Here is a 24,767-nt window from a genome sequence, read left to right as displayed (position 1 = left end):
GGGAGAGGAGAACAGCCCCAGGAGGGAGAGGTGGAACTGCAGGTATGCTGATATGCAGCAGGTAATACGGAAGTAATCGTCTCTGTGAAAGGCAGGAACTCACAAGCTTCTGGCCTCTGCGGAAGGTTACGTCGCTAGTTTGAGCTTCAGCGTGTCGTTAAAAACAGGAAGTGGCCTGGTTCTCTGTTGGTTGAGATTTTGAGCTTCGAACTACACCTGCAAGAAAGCAGAACACTAAAACCTGAATATTTTGGTTTTCATCAATTACTTGAATACATTTTCCTCCAGAGAGTGCCAGTTGAATTCTCAGGAGGGGCACTGTGATTGTACCATTGAGTAAGGTACTTGAACTGAATCCAAAATGCTTCAGTAAATATCCAGATGTATAAATGGCCTGCGTGTAAAAATAATGTTTCCAGCATCAGCAAACACCTTCACTTAAATGTAAAACGAATGAAAAACACAGCAGACCTACAAGACAGGCTCTGAGTGGCACAGAGCTTTATTTTTAGCTAAATCAGGGAACAGACGCAACACTGATCCGATTGTCAGTTTGCTTTCCTGTTGGGTAGGGAGGCGGGGGGGGGGAGCTTAGGAACTGAGAAGTACGAAGATTATGTGGCAGAAATATTCAGCAGAATTCAATTCAAGCTCATTGTCAACACCTTGCTGCTGCCAAACCGCCACACTGAATAAAGGGAAGCAGAGGGAGGCCGTGACTGACAGGTGAGGGATCCAATCGAGCTGTGCCCCTGACACCATCCCCGCCCCCTCCCGACGCTCTTAACAGACCACACTGTTATCAAGCATTGCCAAGGCAACCAGACATCAGATCTCTATGTACTGTTCTGGGAGCGGCTGCACTGCATCACCGGACGACCAGGTCAGCCAATCAGAGGCCAGTTCAGCAGAGGACAGACGAGATCAAGGTCAAGGCCGAGGACTGGAGACATCCTGGTCTCTGACAGAAGAGAGTGTCAAATAAGGCCATGCCAGCCAAAAGGCCATATAAATGGCTCTCGGACAACACTGCAGCAAGAGATCGGCTGGGAGGGGCATGAGCTCAGCCTGCCCACAGACACCAGCGTCTGACCACTCGTGTTCAGCTGAACACTGTTTTAAGAGGGCATAAAAAATAACCAAATGAAAAAACCAGCAGACCAAACTGTGATGTGCATCCATCCTATTCCCCCAAAACACATCACCCTTTTCAATCCACTCCCTGACTGTATCCTGGAGACCCCACCACTGAGCTCCCCAACCTCACAAACCCCATCAAGGGGCTCAAGACCAGAGGTAGTTTAGAAACTGAAGGCGAAAATCAAAGTCCCAAAGGGTTTGCTGTATCGCAATGTCTCCATCATTTTTTTGGGCGGGGGGTATCGACCGACCTGATTAGTCGATGGAGGGCGGTGTGACGAGAGGGAGGGTGGGGGGTTAACCCTTCCCTTACCTTTCCTTCCCTGCCCCGCCCTGGCCCGGCCCGGCCCACCCCGCCCCGCCCCGCCCCACCCCACCCCACCCCTCCTCGCCTCACGTCTGGAGCAGCGCGCGCACCTCGGGGGGGAGCCGTCTGGCGGCTTTGGCGGCCTCGGCGACGGCTCTACGGTACGGGCCCTTCCTCTTCCTGTCGAAGCGCGACAGGAAGTTCTCCAGGAAGTGGGAGAGCTGCGAGAGGGGCAGGCAGGACGTGCTGGGGGGCGACCCGAACCAGGACACCCGCGCCTCCCGCCCCGCCCGGGGCCCGCCGACGGCCTGCACGCGAGCGGGCCACCAGGGGAAGCCTCTGATTTTGGCCCAGACGATGTCCCCCACGCGCACGGTCGAGCCGTCCGGGGCTCGGGAGAAGGCCGAGGCCTCCGGGGATTTACCGCCCTTACCGCCCTGCCTGAAGGACGACGAGGAGGAGGAGGAGGAGGGCGTGGAGGAGGTGCTGGGGAAGGGGGGAGGGGGCAGGGTACCGGGAGGTAGGCAAACAAAGGTCTCGGTGGAGCTACACTCTGAATTCGAGGACTTCACGTCGTCCGCGCTATCGACACTGCACACGGAGGCGGTTGAGGAGGCGGGGCCAACAGGGTCAAGGGTCGCGTAAACCGTCAGGCCGACCGCCCTACCTCCCCGAGTCTCCCGCCTCCCTGGTACCCCTGACTCCGCCTTCAGGCCCCCCTGCACCTCGCCTACTGTAACTTGGGGGTGAGTTTCTGCTTTGGCACAGGGCTGGGGTTGGCTCTGGGGGCTGGGCTGGGTCTCGGGTTCGAGCTCTGCAGCGCAGCCCTGTTTGTCAGCGGCAGTGGCGGGGTTGGGGTTGCCCTGAGAGCAGGAGGAGGAGGAGCAGGGCGGGGCAGGTTCGGGCAGGGACCCACAGCCACCCCCCTGCACCACGGGGAGGCCCGGCGGGTTCTCTCCGGTACGGTACCTTTGGGGCTTGATGCGGATCCGGGACGGGAGGGGGGCGGAGCCGGGCAGACGAGCCACGCCCCCGGCGCTGATCCGGTGCAGCCGGCGCGTGAAGTGGACCTTCTGGTGGGCGTCCTGCAGGGCGGCGGCCCTCGTCCGGGCCTTGGCGTCGGCCACGGCGACCACCACCCCGTCCCGCTGCTGCCGGCGCTGCGCCTTGGCCAGCTTGAGGACCTCGCGGGCCTTGCAGTGGTCCACGTTCTTGCTCTGCAGCACCTTCTTGGCGTTGCCGGGCGGCGGCGGGGGGGGCGCGTTTCCCGGCGCCCCCCTGGGCACTCTGTTCCCTCCCCCTCCGCCCTTCAGCTGCCCCGCCGAGGAGGCCGAGGAGGAAGAGGAGGAGGAGGTGGAGGAGGAGGACGAGGAGTTCCGGACCGCGGGGGCCTGCCGCTTGGGCCCCTCGGCGCCGCGGGCCCTCTCCTCGGAGCGCGGCCGCTTCCCGCCGGCCGCCGCGCCCTCGCCGCCTCGCCGCCGCCGGGCCTCCTCCGCCGCCCCCCGGGCCTCCCGCCGGTCGCCCGCCGTCGCCACGGCGCCCTTGCACTTGTCGCAGAGCACCTGGCGCGGGCGCAGCCGGATGGCGCTCATGATGGACGTGGGCTCCTCCCGCAGCAGCCGCCGCTTGGGCCGCTTGATCCGCCGCGGCGGGGGCTGAGGTAGCGACAGGCTGTACGTGTCCCTGATGAACAAAGGCGGGGGGTACGGGGCGCCCTCCTGGAACAAGGGAGGGGGTTTCGAGGTCCACAAGCTCGGGGTCGGGGTCGGGGCGGGGGGCGGGGCGGGGGCCTCATGGTTCTGGGAGCACTCTTTGGGAGGGCTGTCCGGGGAGTCCCCGCCCCCCGCGCCCTCCTGCCCCACTCCGAGCGGGAACGGCTCCGTCTTCAGCTGCATAGATTCCGGCCGGCCCCGGTCCTGTCTCCGGGGAAACACCGTGACTGGGATCCCGTAGGGTCCAAATCTGCAGAGGGGCACGGACAGGAAAAAAACAGGAAGAAAGGCTGTGAAAAAGGAAGAAGAAAAGAAAAGCAAAACCTGAGGCTGAAAATGCAGTTTAAGAAAGTAAAAGTTCTCCCCAGTATTTTGTTCCAATAACCCAGATTTGCTAATTAGTACAACTCTTCAGCCAGCAGATACAACTAATTAGAGAAATCTGGCTGAGTTTATGGGTGGAAAAAACACATGGAAAGATTTTTACTTTCTGACTTTCTGCTGAGCCCAACAGACAAACTTGCAGCACAGACCCCTCAAAACAGTTTTTTATATTTTTTGTGTCCCTCTCGAGGAAGAATTGCTCGTCAGAGTGGAGGGTGGAAACTGCTGTGGTTTTAAACAGTCAGAGTGGAGACTGTTGTGGTTTCGATCGCTCTTCTGGTGAATGACATGGCTTGATGTGAACAGCTCTGCTCTCTCACACATGAAAGGCCGCTGTGAAAGGCTCACGCCACAACCACAGCAAAGACTTCAGGGGGCGCCGGCGCACAAAACGAACGCTCTCCCAGATCGAAGGCAGTCGCACACCCTAACATGAACCCACCGCAGGTTACCAAACACGCACTGAAAAATAAAAATGAAAAATATATTTTTTTTTTAAAAGTTAGAATTGGTCTTTATTCACATTTAGGACAACGACTGAATTCTGCCCTTCTGCAATGCCTAACTTTCCTCGTAAAACAGAAAGGTCAAAACGGTTTTCCTCCGGTGAATAACCACGACACAAGATGTCCGCCTTCATGATCGACGACGTTTAAATCGCACCTGAACTACAGCGGCTTCCAGCGCGATCGGTAATGGCGGTATCGGCACACCGCGCCCAGGCCCGGCCTCTTCACCCGCCAACCTCCAAAATTCGGAAGAGAGGCCCCAAGGCCCCGGCACGGAATCCGTTTGCTCCTGCACAGGACCATCCGCGGAGGAAAGGCAGGGAACGGAACATTCCGGAACCCTCTTTGGATCGCCGGCATGAGAGGAGGGGGCGTGCCGCGTGTCTCCAACAGCTGGAGCCAGACGGCACACAACACCCCACCCCCCCCCCCCCCACACCGTGCCCCAACCCAGCCCCCATACATATACACACACCCCCCCACCATCCCCCCAGCCCAGCCCAGCCCCCATACATATACACACACCCATCCACCCTCCCCCCAGCCCAGCCCCATACACACACACACACACACACACGCACACACACAGACACACACACAGACACACACACACAGACACACACACCCCTCCACCCTCCCCCCAGCCCAGCCCCATACACACACACACACACACACCCCTCCACCCTCCCCCCAGCCCAGCCCCATACACACACACACACACACACACACACAACCCTCCACCCTTCAGAATGTGAATGTTTGTTTAAAAGAGGAATGTGTGGCATTCGTTCAGGTCGAATGCCGACTCCCCGTTTGTCCACGGCAACGGCGACGCCAAGCGCGCGTTAAGTGAGCAGGTCGCTATCCGTATGACCCTAGGTGTGTTCCAGCTGTCACCACCTAGCCTTCCATAATCCAAATTCCACTTTCCTAACGCACGGCTTTTCACTCCAAACTCCTAAGGGTCAGTCATGGTATCCCAGCCTAAACCACAGCAGGTACAACGGTACCTATACCACCAATCAGAGAGACCACACTGTGCTCAAAAATCTGACTGTCCCTTCAGCAGTTTCCACCCTGAACCCCCCAAAGCCCTCTCTGACAGGACAGCAGCACTCCTCTACTGATGCCCAAGAGGACGTACCGGGTATTCCATGACCAACAGTCACCCATAAAACCTCATGGTGAGGCAATTTTGCACACCTCCAATCCTCTCCACTCCTGTAAAGCCTGGACTGATTTTATTCTTGAAAACGGCACATTTGAGGCAAAGTAACACGCAGTCCTATATCACCACAGACAAGGTGAAGGCCTACATTTCAAATTAGCGTTAAAGTAAACATCGGCTTTCACTTTCACTGAGCTTTCTTCACACATGCAAACATACTGGGGCCCCAGAAATGAAGGGCGGCCAGACAGCCCCCCCCCCCCCCCCCCCCCCCCCCCCCCCAGCACACAGGCCACAGGAATAAGCCGACGTAACGCAGCCGACTGTGGCAGGAAGTTCCTGTGCAGAGAGCTCCGTCAGCGCGATCTGCAGCCACAGGCTGTGAGCTGCTCTCCAGGCCTCGGCCTGACTCTGACCGCATTACAACACGCTTCTGACTCCCCTCCTTCACGCCCCCCCCACTACCACACGCTTCCACACCCCTCCCCCCCCTCCCACTACCACACGCTTTCAACACCCCCCCAGCGTAGCGAAAGCCATGACCACAGCAAGGGAAAGTAGCCAGAGCTCCTTTCTCCAGCACACACTCACCGCCCCCCTGCACAGCGTCCTGCTGATGCATGGGCTGTGTTTGACCACGGGGGGGGGGGGGGGGGGACTGGCCGACTGCCTTGGGGGGGCATGTATGACTAATGATGTGTGGCACACAGGACCCCTGGAGAAACCAAGACGAGATCTTTGTCCTTTAATGCAACATTGCAAACACCCCCTCCCCCCCCTCCCCCACGCCCCCCTCCAGCCCCCCAGCCCCCAGCCTCTCTCAGGCCCTCGTCGCCGGAGCAACATAAAAAGAGCGGCGAACATTCTGCATCAAACCTCACCTTCTTCAGAAACCCAGCTCTGTCCCATTCGCTTCAAAATCAAACTCTATGGCTGCTTTTCTCGGGGTTTTGAAGGCAGTAAAAGGGGCCACAGAGCTCTGCTAATTTCTCTTTGCTCTTCCCCGTGACTTTGCTGCGGCACGAGGCTGCAGTCTCGCCCTGAGGTGAACCGGCGAGCGTCAGGCGCGGCTCCAGTCCTTTCCCCGCGCGGCGCGGCGGTGCCGTGAATATTCCTTTTGATCTTCGGGCCTGGAATTCACCGGCATCCCCCGTACCCGTTAGCAGACGCCTGTCAGCCGCGGCACGGCGCCGCGAAGCGCGAAAACGGCACCGCTCGGCGTGAACGCTCGCACATCACACGCTCTCACGCGCTCCGTTTACGCAGACGCGCTCCCCGCTCAAGGGGCACAGCTGCTGGATTCATGCCTGCAACCTCCCGTCTGACAATCTGGCTCCCTGACCTCTGTTCAAACTCGGCCACACAAAAGGCGAAAGGGCTTTAAAACTAGGTGCAGATAACGCACCGTCAAGGATGAAACAAGGGGTGCAGAGAATGAAATGCCGTGGAACCAGTACACACAGAGAATGGCAGGCATGCAGCCATTACAGATAGATGGCGGAGCTGAAGGGTACAGCGGTCAGTGAATGTGCTCTTAAAGTCTGTTAAAGGAGCGTATGGGCGTGCTGGATTTGGGGCGTCTGAGAACGGAATGTAGGGTGTTCCAGTCATGAGTTACAGGCAAAAGGCTGTTGACCAGACTGTGTGTCACAGATAACTGTCACAGGACACTATGTAGAGAGATACTCAAGAAGCACAGTCATTTCCAAGGGATGAAATGTGTTGATCTGTACTTTTCTCTTACATTACAAACCTAGAAATGTCACGGTACAAACTGAGGCGGGGAGGGGAGAGTAGCTGGTTGAGAGGGGGGCAGAGGACCGCTACACAAAACAGGATAATCTCTGAAATCACTAGAAGATTTAATTCGGAACAGCAACGGGAAGGAGATCGGCTACTGGTCTATCAGGTAATCTCACAAATGAAAATCTCTCCAATCACGTTCTGGCTGGCTTAATGCAAACAGTTCTGTGACAGTATCTGAATTCATCAAGGCTTTGAAGACTGACCAATTGCTTAGCAGCCTGACAGACACAAGCTTGAAGAAAAAAGAACAAAAAAAATGAATTTCAAGATGACAGGATTCTCGTAGGAAGTGCAGAAGTATGATCTTCGACCTTGATGAGGTGAATTTGAGGTGATACTTTTATAAATGAATATACAAATATCTTACCTGAAAGATGCTGACAAAATGTAAAAGGAAGCCAAAACAGATAAAATGGCTTCACTTCAGTAGCTTATTCTAGCACTTTCCGTGGCACAGGCACTGATTCCGAGACTGTTACGATGCTTTACCGTACCTGCTGACTGAGGCTTATGGCCTGTGCCGGGGTACTTAGTGTTTTCTGGATGAGAGAAGCTGCTAAATGTGTTTAATGCACTGTAATGTAATAATGTCTCCTTTAAACTGATCCATTTTCACCTACAGCAAACCCCAGACCGTCCTTAAGAGTTTAACTCTTTTTTTTAAATGCTCATTTCCTAGCCTGAACCATCAATGATGCACAAACAAGACCGCGCTACGGAAGCTGGGAGCGAAAGGCGTGATGATGGTCAAACGCTCGCTCTGAGTGCGTCTGACATCACAGCCTGTGCTCCAGGGGTTAACCTGTGCTGCTCGTGGTTAACCTGTGCTTTCCATGGTTAACCTGTTCTCTCCGCGATTAACCGACACTCTCCACGGTTAACCTGTGTTGCCTGCGGTTAACCTGCGTTCTCCACGGTTAACCTGTGCTGCCTGCGGTTAACCTGCGTTCTCCACGGTTAACCTGTGCTGCCTGCGGTTAACCTGCGTTCTCCACGGTTAACCTGTGCTGCCTGCGGTTAACCTGCGTTCTCCACGGTTAACCTGTGCTGCCTGCGGTTAACCTGCATTATCCACGGTTAACCTGTGCTGCCTGCAGTTAACCTGCGTTCTCCACGGTTAACCTGTGCTGCCTGCGGTTAACCTGCGTTCTCCACGGTTAACCTGTGCTGCCTGCGGTTAACCTGCGTTCTCCACGGTTAACCTGTGCTGCCTGCGGTTAACCTGCGTTCTCCACGGTTAACCTGTGCTGCCTGCGGTTAACCTGCGTTCTCCACGGTTAACCTGTGCTGCCTGCGGTTAACCTGCGTTCTCCACGGTTAACCTGTGCTGCCTGCAGTTAACCAGCATTCTCCACGGTTAACCTGTGCTGCCTGCAGTTAACCTGTGCTGCCTGCAGTTAACCTGTGCTGATCTCTGTTAACCTGCGCTCTCCACGGTTCAGTTCAATTCAGTTTTACTTGTATTGGGCCAAAGGGCACGGTCACAAAGCAGCTGTACAGAGATCTGGGCCTGGCCCTGCCAGGAGCTCACCTACGGCTCGTCTGAGAAGCCGTCGGCCCCGGTCAATCTCCGGTAGAATATTTTCCCCAAGCTTCCTGTAGCACCTGCTGAGCTTAAGATCAGACAGGGCCTTGGGACTGCAGGTATGTTAAACACAATGTGCTATATAACATACAGGTATGTTACCTGCAGCACATCCACGGCTGCAAAACCGATGGACCCTGTTCTTCTGCACATTCGCCGCAGTAGCCTGTTCAGCAGAGTGAAGCCAATCACACACGCACTCAGAATAACTCCTCTCGCTGCAATGAAGAGGTGTTAGCTTCCGTTTTTTCCCAGCCCTCCATAAACCAAAAAAGGGTGAACTAACGATTCTATAGGGATAGGATACATCAGTCAGTTTTTAAATGTAAGCCAGCCAATCCGTCCCAGCGTGCAGACGTCAAACTGCAGCCGGTCTGGTGCAGTGCTGCTAATATCCAATCAGGAGATTTTTACTTCAGGAGCAGAGGGCTCGCAGACTGCCTGCCCGTGGGTGTGAGCAGAGAGAGAAAGAGACGACAGCTGGCTGGAGAGACGGAACAAAGAGAGGAGGGGGGAGGGGGCAAATAAGCCAACAGCTGGAGTTTCTTTTCAAATTCATTTGCAGATTAGCTGGGGGGGGGGGAGGCGAATGCCGTGGCAACAATACCCACCCTACACCTGGCAGCCCACACCCTGCTACCCCCCCCCCCCCAGCAGCTCTGCCACCAGACTGCTGCTGGACTGGGCGCAGGACGAGCTGACCTTTCAGCACTACAATTAACACGACAACTGGACCAGCATCCCACTCAGGACTGGACCCTGCAACCTTCCGGTACTGGTCGCCAATCGCAACTCTGCACTGCCTCCCACCATGCAAATGCATACAGCCATATCCGACTCATGTGCGCTTAAAAAAAGGCCACTAGAGATAGAGTCGCAACTGAGATAAAAAAACGTTTAGGATATAGGCTACACTCCACTGGGTCTTTAACAGTGGGAACGTGGGAGAGTGAAATGGGCCATGGTTCTTAGGGTTGCAGGTTTGATTCCGCTGTAATGCATAGCCAGCGTGCTCCCCAAGCATGTTAACTAGGGTTGTCTAATCTTGTCCTAAAACGATCAATGTGGGTACAGGTTTTTGTTTTAACCCAGCACTACAACACCTGATTCAACTAATTAACGAATTATAGTCTTCAATCAAGATCTTGACAAGTTGTATTAGCCTATGTGTCTTTGTGTTGGGCTGAAACAAAAGCTTGCACCCACATTGGCCGTTTTCAGATAAGACTGGACACCTCTAATATTAAGTAACCTTGATTATATCACAATATACAATAATTACTAAATTATTGTCTAGAAAAAATGATTTTTAAAAATGTAAGTTGCCTCTGCATGCTGAGCCAATACTCTATTGTATCAAGTTCATTTTATTCAGGCATCCGGGTGCCAGATTTTAATGAGAAGTCCATGTCAGGATTTTGGCGACGCAGAAATAGACCAGACGCTTGTCATTACGACAGCAGGCCTCTCCAGCTCCTGGCTTTTGTAACCTATAATTCAGCTGAAGTCTGTAGAGTGTCCCTTCAGCTGGCTTAACACATGACAAGGTAACAGGCAGTGACTAAGAGGAGATTCACCTGATGAAGTCAGACCAATCATTATCAGTGTGCGGTCCACGCCAGCCTTAACTAAACGGGTCAGACTGACAATTATAGATGATTCTGACCATCGACAGAGACCACAGCACCTAAAATCCTTTGGTAATGCCATTAACCAAAAAACTTTGTACAAATAAAATTCTCTCTCTCCACTGTATACTATAGGACCATGGGCAGAGTACCGAAATTTGGTTCCTCAAGAGTACCGACCAAATCGTGACGAAACGCTGCAGTTGATTACGAGAAACTATGAATGACAGAAAAAAGCATGATTACTGTAACCAGGAGAACACCAGAATTATGATTTTCACAGCTGTCTTAGAACATATAGAATAAGTCATTTATAACATCATTCCAACCATGTCCATAGCCTAATCACTGCCATGAATACCACTCACTCTTTCACCCTGACTTGAGAGAGAAAATTACACCAGACATTAAACATACAAAACTAAAAGGGTAATTAATGCCCAATCACTCCCATTCACCTGGATCAGGGCTGCCCAGTCCTGTTCCTACAGATGTACAGTCCGGTAGGTTTTCACTCCACCCCTAACAAACCCCACCTCACTCAACAGCTAGAGGTCGCACTGAGCTGCTGATTCATAGAATCAGGTGTGCCAAATTAGGCTGGAAATGAAAATCTCCAGGGCGGTAGATCTCCGGGAACAGGGCTGGGCGGCCCTCCCCGAGCCAGCACAGCCCGTTCTGGACTGGGTGACAGATCACCGTGGCGTCCTTCACAGAAACCGCACGTGGCAGCGCGAACGGAGGCACTATGTGCGCTTAAATCTGCCCTCGTCTACGCAACGTCCCAATGCTAAACGTGCTACACGCCGTCCAGCCATTTTAGCAAGTAACGCTTAAAAAAACTGCAAACTCATACTGACTCACGAATGCGAAACTATAACAGAGACCATTTTGTAGAGAAATGCACGAGATCATGTTTTTTCCCCTCTCGTGTTAGAAACCCAAAAATGGCACAGCAATGGAGGGGGGGGGCAGAGCTAATTCGGAGGATTAATAGAGAATCAATGTCCCACTCTGGGGGGGAACAGCAGTTCTAAAGACAGCGTATTAAGCTATTAAGTCCAAATCTTACAGAGGTACTTTGCAGTTCTCGGGTACACAGTCACCTGTAACAGTCGCATCGAGGGTATGTGAGAGGACCCCTCTATGCACTTCAAACATCCCAATTACTGCGGTGCTGCTTCTCCGTTCCAATGCCAAAAACCCAGCCCAGGGTACGAGAGCTCCCACGAGAACCCATCTGAAAAACACTTAACACCGTAAAAATCAGCCGGTCGCTTTTTTCTCCCCTCAAACAGCGACTAAATTCAGCAGCACTCAAAACGAGTGTTCAGACTCTGAAGGCTGTTGAAAAATTCTCATTTGCAGTTACTTTCTCTGCATGTTCCCCCTTAGTTGTTTTTTTACACTTATTTCATGCATTGCAACTGTTTCCTTTTCTCTGAATCTTGAATGCGAAATAGCCTAACTGTTAAGACAGCCACACTGACACAACACCATCCTGTGTTTTTACAGGCCTAAAGCCTTAGCGTATGCGTTCTCCTCTCTTCTCTCCAGCTCAGCTGCGCAGTCGCGGCACCAGAGCACAGCGTCACCTGCGCAGCTGACGCAGTCGGACTGTAAAACGAGAAGAGGGGGAGCCCTGCGGACAGTAACCCCGCCTCCCTGGGGTGTCGCCCTACATCAGCCGCACCACGCCCCGAAAACCCGCCGGGCTACAATCGGCACTGCCCCAGTCAGAGGGCCCGTTTCCCCTGGGTTCTGAGGGCTGTTATCTTCCTACTGTTACAAATAAACCAACCTCTCCGCTACTGTGTAAGCTCCACCCACACCCACCTCTCTAACCGCATTTACATTTTATATGCAGTAGAACCCTCAAGAGATAACAGAGTTACAGTTACTGACTGACCCGTCCGGTATTAAATGAGGTAATGTCTGTTCTCAGGTATAGAACAATAGCATATCTTACAGATATGAATTTGCCACTAAAAGGCAAGAATTAAACTGAAACAAGCCGCTAACAAAATTGAATAGTAGTGCAAATCTTAGTACTATTGCTAATGAATACAACATGGGTAAAATCCAGTGTTTTATATTAAAAAAGGTTAGGAAAAAAAGCTAAAGCTTCGTCAAGGAGCCAAAAGATTGTAAACAAAGGTCAGTTTTATGCCCACACTTTGCTTTCAGAACTGCCCATCTCCTTTTCAGTAACATGTGGCAACAAACATAGCAAAAGAAAATTCTAGTAGGACACTGATTACAGCTAGTATTTTTTATTATTTTTTTTTTTATTTCAAGTGTATCAGTAAAAAAAGGAATGAGGCGTATTTCTAAAAGCAATACAGCTTTGTGTATCGGCTGTATTCCACCACACCAACGGAAACCCACCTTGTCCTTCTTATACGCAGTAAAAAGAGAGCAGAAACTGAAAGTATTATCTGTAAACCACAGGGCCACAGAGTACTGAACACCTCCAGCCTGTGGCTGCCTGTTCACATATAGAGCCTAATAAAACACCTAATTCAAGAAAGAACACACCGTCCTCGCACGCTTTCTTCCTCGCCACTTAAGCTCGACGGCCTCGCCGCAAACCCGACAGTCTCCTCCAGGAGCCGCCACTCACTTCCCAGGGCAGCGTGACCGCTAAGTGGCCCGCAGCGGAGGTGTTGGCAGGAAATGAGGTCATTTGTCTCGACCCCCTCCTGCTGTGACTTTCTGCCCTCAGTTCCACAGGCTGAGAGAGGAAAAGGCCATGGCTTTATGACCCTGGGCCAGGGAACCAAATCCAGCCGATCCACTGGCCACGGAACCCCTGGCCTTACCCACAAACGTTCCAGAACTTTAGCGGTTTGGGGGGGGGGCACATATGATTGACAGCTGGAGTCGTCATTCCGGTTAAGTTGCCCCAGCTCCATTTGCCAGCTCTATACATAGTAACATTAATAGAAATGTTCTGTTTGGATAAATCCACAACGTTATCGGATCAAGTAAGCAAACCTTGGCTTGTTTCACCAAGACATCCATCCAGCTATGATGTTTCTTACTACTGAGGTAGAACAGCTGAGGTTCAGGAGAGGGACCACACCTCAACCCCCCCCCCCCTTCCGCTTATTCCCTATAAGAAACCTTCCTGCCCACTGCACCAGTTCTTTCGTTCTTGTTTATGTGCCCCACACATCTGCCCCTCTCTCTCTCCCACTCTCTATGTATCTCTCCATTTTTCTCCATCTCTCTCTCCCCCTCTCTTTCTACTACAGGGTCCAACGGTTTACCAAGACCAGGAGCTACGGTGAATCCTTCACCGAAGTCTTCCCCAAACCGCAGACTATTTACTATTACTATATTTACTATACTGCTTTCAGTTGTGAACACCTGCTCAGTAAACATACTGCATGCATTTATTTGATGGTGTGGTCCTTAGCGCATAAACCACAAAAGTAAGAATGCAAATGAAGCACATACTAAAAGAATTTAAACTTTCTAACTATTTAAACAGTACACGTGGTCACCATCCGACATCCATGTCATACAGTCATACACAAACGCTTCTCGAGTTCCCATAGGTGTTTGTGTACATTAAAAAGAGGCCAGACTTTACCTGTTTCAACTTTTCTTCTATTGCAAGCTAACATTGGCTAGCTTCTCTGGCTAATTAACAAAGTTAACGAAATCATACCTTGTAGGATTATATGCCATGGTCATGCTCCTGACCTGACCTGACCTACATCCACAGCTCTTTTCAAGCATTTGACAGCCCCCTGTTCAGACCAACATTACTGCCAGTGGCGTGTGTGAATGCTCTCAACCCGTTAAAAGAACAGACAGGTCTTGGCTGTAACAGGAGAAGCCACAAAGAATACCAGAAACTTCATATTTTAACTTTTCACAATGTTCCACATTCCAAATGTGAAGGTGGCTCAGGTTTTCCCAGTAACAAATGGCTATAAAGTCATTCCTGACTACCCCTGATAGAGAGGTCTTGGTTAAGTTCAGGGCAAGCAAGATTGCAGGTGATATCTACAGCTACATTGAAGGGGATCAGCATACCACCGGCTTGCAATGCTGCGCGAGTATGTTCACACAACGCCAGGTCTTTGGAATGTTCAGGTGTTACCAATCTTTTCAAGAGCTGCACACAAAGTACATTTCTCCTCAAAATATTTCTCGAGAATAAGGGCAGTTCAGCACCATCTCGCTAATTCACAAACCATTCTCGGCAAAGGTGACCTGGGTTTCGAAAGCATGAAAACGGAAGCGTCTCAAAATCTGCTTCTTGAAAACCGTATTGACGGTTAGCCTAAGCATCAACTCTAAAAAATTCAAACATGTCTTCAGAGTCCCCAAGGAAACCGGCATGTTCAATCGCATCCCTAAATAGAATGGTGACAGACAGCGCGAGAAAGCCGGAAAGTAAAATAGAAGTGTTGATAAGCGGATGAGAGCACAAACGTTGAAAGACAAATTATTTCGCATTAATGTTACTAGGACGTTATTCACAAAGATTAAACAAACGGACAGCAGTGACACTGTAAATGAATATTCATTCACGCGGCGCTCACACGTCAATTAAGACACTTCTAAATACAGAAACGGCGTCAAGTCCATATACATGGTACTACCATTAAAACGTTCTTATACTTTCTACTGTGGTTACAAATAACATTTCACCCAGTTAACACAGCTACATACACCGATCAGCCACAACATTAAAACCACCTGCCCAATATTGTGTAGGTCCCCCTCGTGCCGCCAAAACAGCTCTGACCCATCAAGAGTTTTTAAAATCATGTGGAAATAATTCACCCTCTACCAATATCTCAGCTTTCTATAGCCCTGTAGCAATAATAATGTAACGAACTACCAATACTGTAATAACTCCCAATAATGTAATCCATTTCAAATTTTTAATGTAATAAAAACCAATAATGTAATAAGTAGTAGTAGTAGTAGTACCCTAGCGTACTTTATTGATCCCCGGTGGGAATTTGCACTGTTGCAGCATCAAAGACAACAAAGTAACACTATCAGATACAAATATACAGTAGATACAAATATATACATAAATCCAAATATACCAAAGGACACTTTCAGAGGTGGAGTCCATGCCTCGACGGGCCAGAGCTGTTTTGGCGCACGAGGGGGACCTCCACAATATCAGGTAGGTGGTTTTAATGTTGTGGCTGATCGGTGTGTAACTACAACATGCACACGACCGGAGCTACTGAGTTAACTGCAAAGCGCACCTTTGTTCATAGTAGAGCGCCGTTCCCTGATAACACCTGAAGAGGCTGTTAAAACGGAACTAGTTTTTTTTTTTTCATTTTAAATTGCATGTCCCAGATCCAATAACAAGACTAAACGTTACACTTTTGACAGTTCCTGCTTATTTCGGGCGGGGTTCTTACGTTCGGTTTTGACCTGTTCACAAAAAAAATTAAAAACGCATGCTTCGTGCATTGTGCAATTCACCACGTTCAGGTAAACATTACAACTAAAGGTGCGTTTCTGTTCCACGCTACTCGAAGACGCTGAGACGGAGGGCGTTTTAAAATGTAAACAAAACAGCATGCGATGGACCCACACACACATAAAGGGACCTGGCATTGGCAACGCCACTTCCACACAGCCTACATACAGAGCCAATACGCCATACTGACTACCTGCAATATACCACTTCCTATCGTTGCATGCCAACGTTACATCATTGTATATGCTTGATGTTCTGCGATTCTTCTTCAGCGCAATTTGTGTGTCTTTCATCATTAGATAGCAAAGCTGTCACGAGGCTCTATGGAAAGAGAGACTTTATTTTATTATTTTTATTCAAACTTCCGAAATCAGGAAAGCTAATCTAGGACAAGTTTTTGTTTGAAACGAGCGACGCGGCTAAGGCTGCGACTCACTCTTACTACTGTTCACAATTTTGCGCTTAGGGTTTTTACCTTTTGGAGAGGTCCATAAGAACCCCTGAGAAGATCTTCTCGCCGAGCTGAAAGGACACCACCAGTGCATCATCGATGATGTGATCCAGTGAGACTCGAACCTCAGAACCGGGACTGAGATGGGCGATTGAGTCGGGCGGTAGCCCGGTGCTCTCTGCGTCCGTCACAGTGGACTTTGATTCGGACAGAGTTTCGCTGGAGTCGTCGCGAAACACTCGCCGAGGTGCGTGCAAGTCCTCCGATTCCAAAACCGGCGGTACCTGGTCCACTGCTGTTACGGGAGGATCGGAAGAGTTGCAAGGGAAAAGGTCTCTGACGTTACTCATTTCGTCGGTGGTTCCGAGTACTTTCTCCTTTTCTAATACGGGCAGAGGGTCTGTGTCATCAGCGATCTCGCAACATTTCAGGACCGCATCTTCCGTCGAACCGATTTCCAACTCAGGGGAAGCGGCATCATCTGTGGGTTTGGACTGCGGTTCCGTGACCAGCAGTGGTTTGATTAAAGCTCGGACTTCACACACGATCTCGGTTGGCTCCGCTGTTGCATCCGATCTGTGGCTGGTAGCGTACTCGGTCTTAGTTTCTACCGGCTCTACTGAAGAGAGTAACGGCGCAGCAAGTCCAGACTCCATCTCCAGTGCAATAGGTGTACAGTGCGAATGTAGAAAGACTACCGACGGCTCAGAAGTGGAGATGGGAGTGGGAGAGGGCTGCGAGCGGGTGATGGAGTCGTACGCACTGACCTCGTTTGCAACCTCCAGAAGAACTGGCGAAAACTCCGCTTTAAAGCTCTCGCACTCACCCCGGAGGTCTGCCCGCCCGGGGTCTTTCGGCGTGACCTCAGTCTCCCTTTCTCTACCCATCGGACAACCGGCATCGATTTGTTCTTCCTCGGCAAAAGCGACGTAAGCTTTTCCCGCGGCTTCTTGCTCCGGCCTGTCCCGTGTCTCGGGGTTGACCAGTCGGCATTCTAGACCTGCACCCTGATCCTTGGGTATGTGCATGAGGTCCATCACCGATGCGCACTCACTCGTAGCCTCCGTCTGGAGTTTAGCCTCCGACTCGAACTCGGTTCCGTCCCCTACCGTTGTTGATGCCGCAGCAGCTCCTGGCTCCGCAGCCACGGCCGCCATTTTCTTTCCGCTTTGCAAGCGAAGGTTAGTTCCTCTGGCTGGAAAGACATAGATCCGCCCATCGTTCACTGGCTTTACTTATGATTGGCTAGTAAACTGAAAACTCGCAGTTATGCGGTCAGTATTGTGTCACTCAAATGAGGGCACGAGGAACGCTTGTTTCAATTGGCTCTTTTTCTTAAAAAACGGTGTTTTCAATTCTGTGGATAGTGAGACAGGGGGCGACAGTGGACAGTACCATCAAAAGGATAAAAATTCGAAGTAGTTACCTGCGGTGATAACAGCGAGGTGTCAGGGGAGTTAAAACTATCTCGAACGGGATCCCGCTATTTAAATGCACATACTATTTCTGCGGCTACATAAAGCTCTGACAGCTGTAAGTAGCCTATATATTACTTACAACTTATACTTCTATAATAGATATGAAATAATAATAAAATAATGATTTATCCTCCTAAAATCAAGGTTTTGTCCTTAGTGCACATGAGTCTCTGGTCTTAATTTCAAGAACCATATATTCTACTAATCTGAAACCTACACTAGAAGGGATATTCATTGAAAATAAAATAATATTTTTGAAAATATTTTCACTGCAAAATGTTTTTGTCATCCATTGTATTGACCAACTGCACATGTTGGCCTATTTTAACCTTTGCATGCTAACTGCATTTCCATTCAACACATAGATAACCACAAGCCACAAGTTAACCTGGGGAGGTGATGTCACATATGTTTGTTAATTAACAAGTATTTCCATACTGATAAAATAATTGTTCTACATGCTCTTGCACCTTTTCCTTGGGAGGATAGTCACACGTTTCTGCTAGGGTGTAAATATCTCAGTTAAGCTTCATTACCGTGGTGTAAACTCTGAAGGGAAAACCACCTCACAGTTTCTAAACGTCATTAAACTAAAAAAATAAATAAAAAAAACACCCAAAGATTGCAATGTGCTTTTCCTGTGAGCATTCCTTCGGGAGGAAAATGAGAGAAGCCCCCCGCCCATGCTGTCACACATAGCTTTATAATCCCGTTAAGATGGAGAAGTCAAGGTCATACCTAGCATCCCTCAGGGTCAACAATGGCAATATACTGTACAGCAGATGGAGAGAGAAATTCACAGTGGTGTGTGCAATTAGCTGGCTCACACTGTAGTGCACATTTGTACGTAGTACTGAAAATGTGATCTGTTACTGACAAATGTATCCCTACAATTTGCAATAATGAGCAGGGTTAGATGATATGATTGAAATGCTCAGTATAGTTAAGACAACTGAATGTGTACCAAACAGTGCTAACTGGATACTATCAATGTACTGCCACATTGGTCAAAGATGCATACTCGAGGAAAAAGTCACATTGAAACTTTATGTTGCTATGTCATTTATAGATCCTATAAGCTTTTATTGCATACATGTGTAATTCGTGAATATTTTCAATTTAACCTTGACATTCCAAATTTAGGCTCAGTTTAGTATAACTACGATATTCATTGTCTTTTCACACTTAATAGGGAATTCAAGCCAGTTTTTAAAAAAAATTCAGCTCCCACTCAATATAGCTATTTTAAATGAATTGCATAACTCCTGTTTTGTATGAGTTAAGAAAAATCAGTGGTTAATTGTAATTTTTCAGAACATAGGGCAATGCACGATAAACTGCAACAGTGAATACGCAAGGAGGACTAAATCATGCATGTACAGTAATGTATGCTATGTGCAACGCCGCGTCATTCAATGAGAAAAGGAATGCACCGTAATAAACTGATTATGGTTCGTCGGTGATCAGTTTTGTTGAGTTGGAGGATAAAGAGTGAGAGAAATCACGCACCCTCTTGCGCCCCCTAGTACGCTTCTGCCCCGAGCAAGCTCGCCATCCGTTTAATTAGCGAAGGCGCGAGAGGGTCGGTAGCGCAGAAATCTGCGGTGAGACATTAACGAGACGTCCGCCTTTAAAACCCGAGGAAGCACTTTCCCACGGCATAATTCCGTCATAAATCCATCATTTATCTTTCGCAGTGCAGACATATCCTCCAGGCAGGTCCACCCGAGCGAAGACTAATATAATCAATCATAGTGCTGAGATTAAGTAAGCTGCAGTTTCATCTCTCGCTTGAGTCTAATGCCAAGAACAATAGCTTCTAACTGCTTTAACAGGCCTGACTTCATCTCTATTAACACTGGATGAAAGACACATTCGTCCACAGAATTGCCCTGTCACTGGGGGGGGGGGGGGGGGGGGGGGGCACCAAGCATAATGCATTGCAAAGGTCCCGTTTTGCCTCACCCGACACTAAAACACCAATTTAAGTTTTTTTTTTAAAAGATATGTTTTAATTGTAATAATGGCTTCCGATCCTTATTGCCACTGGCATACAGGCCAGTTTTGTTCAGTGAACTTGAGGACAATTTAAGGAAATGTTTCCTATGTTTCACCATCTCAGCCAGTGAACTGCTGTTTAACAGGTATAAGTTTAATAGTTTTCCAGCATTCTATATGAACGAGGAAAGATTAGTTTAGGCATTCCCATTGTAAAATGAGTTTAGATATTCCCATTGTAAAATGAGTTTAGATATTCCCATTGTAAAATGAGTTTAGGCATTCCCATTGTAAAATGAGTTTAGTTATTCCTATTGTGAGATTAGTTTAGGAATTCCCATTGTAAAATGAGTTTAGATATTCCCATTGTAAAATGAGTTTAGTCATTCCCATTGTGAGATTAGTTTAGGCATTCCCATTGTAAAATGAGTTTAGTCATTCCCATTGTGAGATTAGTTTAGGCATTCCCATTGTAAAATGAGTTTAGTCATTCCCATTGTAAGATGAGTTTAGGCATTCCCATTGTAAAATGAGTTTAATCATTCCCATTGTAAAATGAGTTTAGTCATTCCCATTGTAAAATCAGTTTAGATATTCCCATTGTAAGATGAGTTTAGTCATTCTCATTGTAAAATGAGTTTAGTCATTCCCATTGTAATATGAGTTCAGGTGTGTTGTGAAGAGAGGGAATTTGAGGGTGTTGCATAGGTCAGAGGTCATGTGTGAGTGTATGATCTTATGCTAAATATGGAGCACATTCACAGCTTTTTAATGTTGTCTGGTGCTGTTTGAATCTATGCATGCTTTTGCAAAACAGACAGGAAGGCCAAAGCAGCAAACGCCAGCAGGAAGTAAAATTTGGAGGGGAGTTTTAGGAGTGACTGTCTGGGTAGCAATGTAGATAAACTGTATCCAGAAGGTTGCAGGTTTAAATCCTCAGTTGAGACATAGTCTCTGTGAAAGTGCTGATAAAGGTTTTTAACAGGAATTGCTTCAGAAAAAGCACATGTAGTTCTATAAAAAAGATAATAGGTAACCTAGCATGCACATTTGACAATACTAGGGATAATAATTAGGATCACCAGTTTCTCCAAAGCAGTCTTTTCACCTGTATTTGGTCATCCTTCAGCATGAGGTCAGTAGAGGCTTTTTTAATTGCATCTCCTCTAAAATGATCCCATTACATGTAGTGTGGTTTTTAGAACCGCCAATGCAGCAGAAGTACATTTTGATGGTGTCGTGCAATACTGTTGTTGTTTTTTTTTTTTAATCTGTGGAAAGTTGCCTACACACGTAAAAGGGCAGTTATATCATATTCACAAAAATGATAATTAGAAGGCTTTTCATAATAATTAAATGGTTTGCTGACAGAGTAGACTAATAAATCTCTCTCTCGCTCTTTCTCTCTCTGTCTCTCTTTCTCTGTGCTGCATCAGATGTTGCCATGGTCACCAGCAGGCATTGTTGGGGGGGTGGGGGCAAGGTCCAGGTGCCTCTTTGATTTGAATTTGATAAGAAAATTAATATTTGCATTATTATTGCTGCTCTCATTCATTTTGGTAAATATATTCTATAAAATAATTAGATGTTGTAAAACTGTATTCCTAAATTGGAATGCCATTTTTTTCAAGTTGAGCACCTGCCACTCAAAACGTCTCTGTATGGCGCTGGTCCCCAGGGTCGTGTGAGGCTGAGCGCACCCGCCGCCGAAAAGCATTGCAATGAAAGATAGTTACCACAAGAGGGCACTCCACCCTTAGATATAACTCACTGACGACGGTTTCTCCCATAGCCGTATCTCTCCGCCAACAGTTCATTACTGCATGTATCACTGTCGGAGGAACACATGGCGTTTGTTATCAGTAGTTCCATGGCCTAGATTGATTCCAGCCATTTTTATCTTCATTTCCACGTTGCCCATTTTGAACAGGATGTTTGTTACTGGTAAGACATTTAATTAACATCTTATTGGCATGGAAGTGGAATTAATGGACCAGTAGGGGGCAGCCATGTCTCTGTGTAAAGTAGAAAGTAATGTAGGTTAGTTGTTATTTGCTGAGAATTAAATGTCCTGTGACACTTCTTGCAAAAAGAAGAGGGGATTGCCTTTCATCCCAGTCAAATTCTAAATCTAGCTCTCTAAAATCTGACCAACTAGCCAGGGCAGCAGTGTAGCATGGAGGATAAGGAACTGGGCTTGTAACCGAAAGGTCATAGGTTCGATTCCTGGGTGGGGCACTGCTGTTGTACCCTTGAGCAAGGTACTTAATCTGCATTGCTTCAGTATATATCCGGCTGTATAAATGGATGCAATGTAAGTTGCTCCGGATAAGAGCGTCTGCTAAATGCCTGTAATGTAATAATATGATGTAATTAGCTAATAAATCTGACCCTTCCAGCCTTATCTAACCTCTACAGTATTCATATGAAGGGAAGATGGTCCATATCAAGAATCCAAAATGTCTATATTTGCCAATAATCTGAGTCTGCGTGACGCAGTCCTTGTGCCAAGTTTGGACGTGAAAGATCATATGACTCCGCTATGAATGTTTCCAAATTATTAATCATTAATCATTTTACGTGAGGAAAGAAATGAGTCAACGTGGAACCTTTTAAACTCTTAAAGTAATTTACATGCTTCCCAAAATTAAACGCCTGGGGGATATTCCAAGCAGTTCCAGATTGCGGAAAATAAGCTGGGTTGGGTTTGGTTCGTCTTGGGGAAGTAAAGCTGCTTTTAGAAGATACGCTGGCAGGCCAGTAACTGACCACTCTCCCTGTGACCACTGTGACATATAGACCCAATCCTCCAGAAAAGTGATGGGGACACTGCGCTGGAACAGGTGCCATCTTTCAGACATGATGCAAAACCAAAAGAGTAGGTTTTTATTTTTTCAAAATTCTAAGTCAGTGTTGGAGCACTCCATTGCTTTCAATTACCAGTAGTGATTGTGACATCAGCAGTAGGATCTTCAGTTGGAGAAAAGAGATTAAAGAAAACTATTTTTTGGCATCATTCTAGTATCAAATCATTTGTCTCCTCAAGACAAAAAAGTTTTTTTTTTTTTTGCAACTTAAAATATAAATTGTTTCCGTACATATAATGTTGTATGATAGAATAAATTCTCATTTAAAATCCTCTCATACATTTGAACATTTACTTGCAATGTCTGAACGATTCCTGTAGGTCTGCCTATGGAATATTCACATGCACAGGCACACGCACACGCGCACACACACACACACACACACACACACACACACACACACACACACACACACACACACACACACACACACACACACACACACACACACAGGAGCTAAGGGTTTGGGTGCGAGCCAAACATGCAGTGTATCGGGTTACACAGAGACGGTCGCAGAACAAAAGGCAAAGCATAATGACCTATTCTGGCTGTGCATGGGGAGATGGGCCAGGATAGAGATGGCAGTAAATAAGGACCTATGGGGCATTTCATAGTGCATATCTCAGTGGCAGCAAGAGGAGGAACCATTTAACACCCAGCAGAATGTCACCTGTGTATGAGGTGCGTGTGTTCAACAAGCACCTCGCAGTCAGTTCCATGAAAAATATTGCACAGGGGTGTGCACTTTTGACCCAATACCATATCCCCATTTGAAGCTTTTTTTCCAGTGGTCACAGTACTTGGGTTTTCTGGTTTAAGGTACTTGCTGAGGTTTTACCAAGGACCCCCATGTGAATCCACCCTATTTTGAGCACAGGAAATGCTGCACTTCCTGTGCATTTCGGGGGGTCTCCTCCCACAGCCCTGCTGGTCCCCCGGCCCTGCCATCTTACCTTTTTCCTTTCACATTCGATGCTTCGCGTTTATCTTTTCAGCTTCCCCGAGCTACAGAAAGCTTACGTTCGGACTGTAAACTCAACACGGCCGACCTCTCCTCATCCCTTTCACCCCACCACCTCCACGGGGGAAAGCCCCGCCTTTCGATGCCCGTCTCCATCCCCTCAGCTTCCGTTTCTGTCAGTGGCACCCGACTGGAATGTTCTTGAACATCTCGTTTGTTTAGACGGAGGAGGAAAACACTCCGGGATAAGAATCTGAGGCATTGTCCTCCGCTTCACTGCTGGGGTGAAGGGAGGGGGGTGAGGGGGGGATAAGGGGGGGGTCATGCAAGGGTAGTTTGCGTGTTAATGTGTTCTATGAGGGGTGGGGGTTGAATGTTTAGATTGGACACCTTCATGTGTGCTTGAAACGTTCCCATTAACGTTCTCAGGTGAAATGTATGTTACGTATGAAATATTCTGACGACTCCACACGTGTTATGGCTGTGAGGGCACATACGTGTACAAACAGCAATAACTATAATTTAGCCCCAGGCAGCGCTATTTCAGTCTACATCCTTCTACTCTGCGTTCATACTATGATCAGGAGCGTGGAAGTACAGATCGTTATCTTTCCTGTAGCAGTGTCTGCAGTGGGCCTTTTAAATATTCACTTGACCTTGAGCGCCCCCCCTTTGAGGGGGATGGGTGCTTATTGGATGAGATGATGGCGGTGTGTACGTCGTGGGCTTACAATTTGGAGGCTAATTTACTAAGCCGGGGGGGGGGGGGGAGCTGATACCAGCAACACTCCCACAAACAGCCTGTGCTCCTCGGTCACTGGGATGAGCTGATATAGTGCTGAACCAAGGAGGCCTGATCCCAATCACACCCTGACAGGAAAACGCTGATCGTGTAAAGAGGGCTGCACAACCCCGAACCTGGAGCTCCACTGTCCTGTAGGTTTCCATCTCAACCTTACCCTGGCACACCTGACTCTACTAACTAGCAGCTCAAAGAGGTCTCAAACTGTTGAATGAGGTGTGCTTTGTTAGGGTTGGAGTGAAAACCTGCAGGACGGTAGAGCTCCAGGAACAGGGTTGGGCAGCCCTGGTATAACTTCACCGCAAACTCCTGGTTACAGCCGTCAGCTGATGTACTGCCAAGAACGGAGACTGTGGGGTCTGAGCTATCAGGCCCCGCCTACGCTCACAAAAACGCCTTTACAGGCTGAGCTGGTTAACACACTGAGACTGAAACTTTACAAAATGCAGCTGTCATCTTATCATATCTCAGCGGGTTGATAAATCAAGGCTAAAGACATAAAAG

At 48.6% G+C, this 24,767-nt stretch overlaps 1 protein-coding gene across 1 annotated transcript; it reads right to left on the bottom strand.

Annotated features, from left to right (window-relative positions):
• Positions 1-1,527: 1,527 nt before the first annotated feature.
• Positions 1,528-17,362, bottom strand: LOC118236350 (PWWP domain-containing protein 2A-like). Its single transcript, XM_035434640.1, has 2 exons — positions 16,182-17,362; positions 1,528-3,409 (listed from the first exon to the last, which is right to left on the bottom strand). The coding sequence occupies exons 1-2, from the start codon at positions 17,312-17,314 to the stop codon at positions 1,534-1,536; spliced, it is 3,009 nt and encodes a 1,002-aa protein (XP_035290531.1). The 5' UTR covers positions 17,315-17,362; the 3' UTR covers positions 1,528-1,533.
• Between the last annotated feature and the right edge of the window lie 7,405 nt (positions 17,363-24,767).

This window comes from Anguilla anguilla, chromosome 9, assembly GCF_013347855.1.
Source record: "Anguilla anguilla isolate fAngAng1 chromosome 9, fAngAng1.pri, whole genome shotgun sequence".
NCBI lineage: Eukaryota > Metazoa > Chordata > Actinopteri > Anguilliformes > Anguillidae > Anguilla > Anguilla anguilla.
Note: the sequence above shows the minus strand (reverse complement) of the source record. Positions and strands in the feature narration are given on the sequence as shown.

Coding starts and splice junctions, on each gene's coding strand:
- LOC118236350 (XM_035434640.1), bottom strand. CDS start 17,314: ATGGCGGCCGTGGCTGCGGAGCCAGGAGCTGCTGCGGCATCAACAACG. Junction 3,410..16,181: donor CTTATGGACCTCTCCAAAAG/GTAAAAACCCTA, acceptor GCCCCTCTGCAG/ATTTGGACCCTACGGGATCC.